The sequence below is a fragment of the Halyomorpha halys genome, unplaced genomic scaffold (assembly GCF_000696795.3).
Source record: "Halyomorpha halys isolate HHAL.00 unplaced genomic scaffold, Hhal_1.1 Scaffold122.1, whole genome shotgun sequence".
Taxonomy (NCBI): domain Eukaryota; kingdom Metazoa; phylum Arthropoda; class Insecta; order Hemiptera; family Pentatomidae; genus Halyomorpha; species Halyomorpha halys.
This window is the reverse complement of record NW_027116215.1, coordinates 14226-21103: the sequence shown is the minus strand read 5'-3', so window position 1 is coordinate 21103 and position 6878 is coordinate 14226. Positions and strand designations below refer to the sequence as shown.

The 6878-nt window shown below is 39.3% G+C and overlaps 1 protein-coding gene across 1 annotated transcript in view; it reads right to left on the bottom strand.

Moving 5' to 3' along the window:
* The window catches only part of LOC106678084 (sperm-specific sodium:proton exchanger), a gene marked incomplete at its 5' end in the record, with an annotated part of 162896 nt that overhangs the window by 141920 nt on the left and 14098 nt on the right, over positions 1-6878 (bottom strand). Inside the window, 1 exon segment of the mRNA XM_067053048.1 lies at positions 5025-5182. Coding sequence (XP_066909149.1) covers positions 5025-5182 — 158 coding nt within the window.

Sequence of the window (6878 nt, the reverse complement as noted above, 5' to 3'; positions counted from 1 at the left end):
ATGAGCGAGAGGATAGCCAGCAAGGCAAGAGGAGGACCTGGAGACGAAAAGGAGAAGGAGGTAGAACACGAGGAGAGTTCTGAGGAGCGTACCCACAGAGGGGCTGCCGCACGTTGGAGATCAACTATATGAGAGGAGAACACGGCGGTTTGCCTATAATAGAGATTGCAGGGGTGTCTGGTAGACACTGGTAGTTCCAGTACTATCATGAGCCGTGGGGCTGTGGAGAAGTTGTGTAGTGGAGAGAGAGCACACCGGATTCAAGTATGTCAGTGTAGGTTAATCACATTAGGTGATTAACTCATAGGCCCTTATGAGGTAGACGGGGGGGGGCGGAAATAGGCTTGAACCATTGGGGATTTAGTAAGGGCATCTTGAATGTACATATTGTAAAGTATGTACTCTCGTTATTCGAAGATTCTTCCCTACCCTCTTCTTTCGCTTTATCCTGGTCTTCCTCTCTAGGCGTCCATTCCCTCATGACACCAGACGGTTCCCCATTTTCTTGTTCCATGGCGTTCGTGGTTATGGCTCGAGACAACCAATCGGCCACCACATTTTCTTTGCCCGGTTTATATATAACCTCCGTGTTATATTATGCTAGAAGCTCCTTCTAGCGAGTTATCCTAGCTGATGATTCCTTTAGTTTTCCCACCCACTGGAGTGGTCTATGATCAGTATGTATCTTGAACCTCCTGGCGAACACATATGGTCTAAAATGATCGACGGCCCACACTATTAAAATCTGGAAAAGCTAGTACCGGCTCTTGCTGCAACCTCTCCATGCACCGTCTGATATTGTCCTCCATCATCGGGGTGACGATAATCTTCCTGCCTTTCTTGAGTAGGTTGTTGAGTGGAACGAGATACTCAGCCATTTCGGGAACAAACCTCCTGTAATAATTTAGAGTCCCCAACAACCTCCGAATTCCTTTTATGGCACTAGGTACTGCCATTTTCTGGATTGCTGAAACTTTATCCGGGTCTAACTCCCGGTTTACCTCGAGGTTTAACTCCCTCCATAGAAATTGTGTGACCCAGAAATTTTACTTCCTGTTTCTTCTGTTCCTGCCCCAGCGCCGACTTTTCCCCCGACAATTTGAGCCCACAATGTCTTATTCTCTGGAATACGCTATTCAAGTGTCGCACGTGTTCAATCTCGTTCTTACTAAACACAAGGAGGTCATCCATGTAAATCTGACAAACGGATAGGTAACCCCCTGGCTATTTTAATTCAAATTTTTTGGCTCGACCCACCCTTCAACACTCACGTGGTCTCTCACGTGACCAATCACATGATCATTAGCCAGCCTATCGGAGGCTAGTAATTGGTCACGGGGGATTTACCACTCGCGTGGTTAGTCACGTGATCATTAGGCCATGCTCTCTTGTCACTGTCACGTGAATTACGGGTTTAGTGGTGTGTACCCAGCAGCCACTAAATCCATAAGTCACGTGACCAATATGGCCCTGAACTAAAAGAAAAAGGTTGCGAGACCCTCATAATATAATGGTGGCGATCAAAAAGAAAATGGCGGTTGGGTACACTCAGCCCCTGGTGCCAGTGACTAAAAAAGAGGTCGTGGCTTAACCCATGAATGGTTAAGGTTATGTCAAACTAAATTTAAATTTAAATCCCCCCCCAGGGGTCACGTGACCAAATACTCGCCTCCGATAGCCTGGCTCATGATCATGTGATTGGTCACGTGAGAGACCACGTGAGTGGTTAAGGTGGGTCAAGCCAAAAATATCCCGCCATAGGTCACGTGACCAAATGCTAGCTTCTTATTAGCTGCCTAAATCGTTGCTCCAACTCGCTCGTACTCTCATCAATCTCGGGTAGTTCCTTAGGTATCTATGTTGGGGTTGCGTTTTCTTACGAATCCTCCTGAACTAGTGCAATTTCCGGTCCACTTTTCGCCCTGTCTCGTAGACACCGTAGAGATTATAGACACCGGCTTGGTTGACGTATCTTCCTCTTCGAACGCGTTTACAACCAAATCCCTTGATAAACTGGTTATTTGGCCGACTGCGGCTACTGCGTTATCGGTACCTTTCTTATGTAGCGTCTGGAAATTATATGGCGCTAGGCGTTCCTTCCCTCTCGATACGCAATTCCTATAGTGTTATATATGGTGGGGAAGATTCCTTAAGTGTTCCTAAACACATGAGTGGTTTGTGGTCGGTTACTAATTCGAACCGGCATCCGTATACATGTGGAAGTAAATATTCTATAGCCCATAATACCGCTAGTAGTTCGCGCTCTAATGTTACTCAGCTCCGTTTAACTTCCACCCGGCGTAAGCTAGCAGTTTTTCTCCGTTCTTGAAATTTTGGGACAAAACCTAATTCACGCTAATTGTTCGGAGCCTAACTGAAACAGTCTCCCTTTTTATAAAATTTCCATCAACGTGAGCTCCGCAATTTCGGGTATAAATTTCCAGTAGAAATTCACCATACATAAAATCACCCTGAACCCGAATACATATTTTTCGCGAGATAATTTTAGACCGAATTCATGGATCTTTTTGAAGACCTTTCGCAAATGTCCAATTCGTTTTAATAAAGACAATCAGGTCATCCATATACACTTGTGAAAATTTTTCGCTTAGACCCCTTTAAAGTTCACCCATAAGGCGCTAGGAGGTAAGTGAGTTAACTCAAACGGCATACAGACGAACTCAAAATGTCCTCGTTTCCAAGAAAACGCCGTCTTCTTCGGCTATTCGGACCTGATGGTACCCATTCTTAAGGTCTAGAGTACTGAAAATAGTGGCTCCCGATAATCTATCTAATATATCTTCGATTCGAAGGAGACGGTATCGCTCGTCTATTGTTGCTTCGTTAAGTTTCCGATAGTCTACCACCATGCGATATCGCTTCGCGTCGTCTCCCAGGCCATTTGTTTTCTTTTCTACCACCCTTAGTGTACAATTCAAAGGGGAATTGCTAGGCCTAATGATGCCTTTTTAAAGGAGTTCTTCCAATTCATCTCGAATAATTGCCCACATAGCCTGGGGTAACCCGTCTATCCGTAACATAAATGCATTCTCCGGTTCTAAGTTTATTTTATGTACCGGTTTCTCTATAAAACAGTTAATTGTGCTGTCTGACCAATATTGCTCGAGTCTTCTCGACGCACACGACCGTACCGATTTTAATTCCCCCGCTACTTTCGTCCGTGGTTGTGTGATATCGTCGTTTACCGAGTTTATACCTCCATGTTGAGCGTTTAACGTTCAATCTGAAACTTAACGTTGTAAAATGTCACAGCCTATAATTAGTTCGTATACCACCATTAGCTCCTAAATAATATGAATATTGACTCGTGTATCACGCCCCGTTAGTTCCCCGAGACTGAATTGTATCTACCCTACTGTTTGGCATTTTTCACTTACTGTGAACACCATGAACCTCCATAGGTTCGTGTCGTTCTCCCTTCCTGTTCGACACTACCTCACTTATAGCACCTCGTAAGTTTACATTGAGTTGCTATGTTCCGGGTCTGGTTGCATTTGTGAGAACGCCGCAGGGTGTTCGTCTTCTTTAATCTTGGTTGATTATCGGAACCTCCATTGTGGCTCTTATACTTGATAGGACTTCGTTGTGACCTCATCTCTGTCCATTCTGTTTCTGGTTTCTCGAAGCGGGCTTCATTGTATTCCCTCGCATCGACTAAGTTCATTTCTTATACACTGTATAAAATCCCGGTTCCTTGGTAGCGATCTGGGTCGATCTACATAATGGTTGAGTTGAACATTCTTCCCCCTGGCCACCATATTTTCCGTTACCCTATTGTATAGTATTAGGAGTTTCTCAGCGAACTCTTCTGATGGGCCTGAGTCCGGCGTTCCTAAAGAAGGTCGAACACGTCCATCTCTGAGGACCATCTCCCGCCACCATATAGCTTTAGTCGTACCTTCGGTGTGTCCCACGAGTGAGTCATGTCGCCCTGTATTGCGTTCAAAACTCGCCGTGAGATACGGCTGATCAAGGAGGCTTCAAGCAGTCGCACACCCGCCTTCAGTAAAGTGCCCGTTTCCTGTCAGATTCTTGATCTGATCATCGCCTTTTACAAAATGGTCGAGCTCACCTCACATTCCTCCGGTAAAGGGCTCTAATTGACTGATAACTTCGTGTATGCTGAGTTCTGCGTCCTTATTTTTCAGCAACTCAATCAGGTTCCTTCAGTAGCTTTAGATAGTTGGGCTTCTAGTTTCTGACGTTTTTCAGTTGCCTGTGCCAGCTGGTAATACAACTTCTTTAGTTCTTCGCCTATCTTCCACATGGTATCTCGTAATTGTAACTGTTAGTTCGAGTGGGACTGCTTAATGTTCGCTACGGAATTTACTAAATCGTTGGCCACTTCGATCCGTTCGGGTTTCGGCACCACTTATGTTTAGACTGAATATGTGGTAATAGAGAGTAGTTAGGCAGAGTAATGACGACACAAAATTCGCATTAGAATTGTTATTTCGCATTGAGAAAAAATATTAGTTTATATTTTTTGTAAAACACATGTGGTTCAATTATTTAAAATGATATTAAAGTTATTGCCAGTTTCTACAATTTATACACTGTTAACTTACTTACTATAAAGTAAAAGCACATTTGGTTTCATGATGGGGACGACTATTAGTGATATTACATGCGTTTGAAAGTAAACAATTATTTAGCAGAATTGTACTAAATACAAACTTCAAGATTAATAGTATTAGTTTTACTTTATTGTCAAACGGTGAAAAGGCACCTTAACAATATATATTTACTTAGCTAAGGTTAGATCAGTGGAACCCTTTTGGAAGTAGGAAAATGGTGGAACCACCACATACACAAACAATTGAAATAAATAAAGTGAAGGGAACAATATATATTTCGTAATATTGTTCTGGGAATACAAATGTTGATCTAAATATTTCTTTAAAAAATCATTATCATTATCATTATCAAGTTTTTTATTTATATACAGAAAAACCTTCAATGTAATATTCCTAAAAAATAGGTTAAACATTTTGTTCAGTTACCAGCTTCCCCTAAATTTATTAAAATAATTCTCTAATAGGGTCTTTGGAATGGATTTATTTTGAAAGTTTTTTCGGTCATAGAATCCACCAAGAAATAGTGAAATAATTCCAGAAACTATTGAAGAAAACAGGGTCACAAAACTAATACAAGTTAAAACCTTGAAAATGTTAATTTTGATGAAATATAATCAGAAGTTAGCTGATGATCGAATTATTACAACTCAACTCAAAATTAAATATTATAAATAAAAAAATGTTTTATAAAAATGTAGCAATGTAGTTTTTTTTAATAAAGTATACTTTTTAATAAACACATTTTTTATTATATTTTTCTATAAATTTTTTATTATTTATTATAATTTTTTTTTTTAAATTTACATTCTCTTCAAATGTAGTTTTTTAATAATGTAGTTTTTAAAAAGGTAATCTTTAAAACTGTAGTTTTGATGGAATATAATAAGAAGTGATCTGATGATGGCATTATTACACCTCAACTAAAAATTAAATATTATGGATAAAACAATGTTTTCATTAAAAAAAAAAGGTTCTAAAAAACCTTCAGCCCAAGGAACCCATGAGTGTTGTTTATTCAAAATAGAATGTGTTTTTTAACCAATCACTGACCTCCAGTAATTTGACATATAATTATTTCTATTTACAAAGCTACTAAAATGTATCCGTATGTACTAAATCACTGTAGTACCTAGAACTACACATATATTTGTTATTTATTCATCACTTATAACACTGTGTTCATGTGTAAATTAAAATTTTACACGTTGTTCATGTGTAAAATAAAATGTTACATAATGCTCATGTGTAAAATAAAATATAGCATGGTGCTTACGTGTAAAACAAAATATTACATGGTGCTTGTTGGGGTGTTTCGTATGTGAAAACGGACCTCTTCCCCAGACGCAAATGTTCGCGATAAAATAAAACAAAAAAAATAACGAAGGACCTGAAATAAAGATCACATAAAAAAAATAATTGAGAAAATGAAATAATAAAAAAATAACTTTCCAAGTAATACACAGATTTAATTAATTAAAATATAAAAAAAAAAAATGAACTGTTATGTTGTTACAAAAAAAAGATCGTGGAGTAAAAAGGATAAACATATTTTGATACATGTACAAACAAAAAGAAAAAAAAATTCTATTTACACTAGAAACAATAATTTAATTAAAGCAAAAAAAAAGAAAATATGAAACTCGAAGGAAGAAAAGAAAGTCACTCACGGTCGATATGCGCATATCACAATAACATTACGAGTCTAGAGTTGGTTGACCAGGATGACCGCTGGCGAGCTGGTGAGAGAGAGGTTACCAGGCAACCCGACGATTCCAAAAAAAACGTAGACTGCACAGCGGTGACAGCCGGTGAGTCGGTGAAATGGTTCCAAACAAAATAGCTCCTCCAAACTAGAGTCAACAAACAATGGCGGTTGAGCGTCCGTAAAGCAGTGCTTCTCTCTCGTCTTACACCGTGCCAATGCCACCTAACATCGCTCCAGTCTGCCTATATCTTCACTGCCAACTGCCTCATCCGCGGTTATGCAGGAACTGGCCCCACTGCCTTCGGTATTGTTCTGCACGTGTTACACTTCCCCAATGTATTTATAAACACTGAATCTCCTTATATCTCTTATTTTTATTTACCAAAATAAAATTACGTATAGTTAAAATAAATGAATAAACATAAACTTACAACTAACAAAATTAAAAGTCACTTGGAAAGTTGCCAAAAAAAAATTAACCTAAATAGAAACCAAAATTTTGGGCTTTAACAGTGCTCATAAGTAAAATAAAATATAACATGGTGCTCATGTGTAAAATACAATATAACATGGTG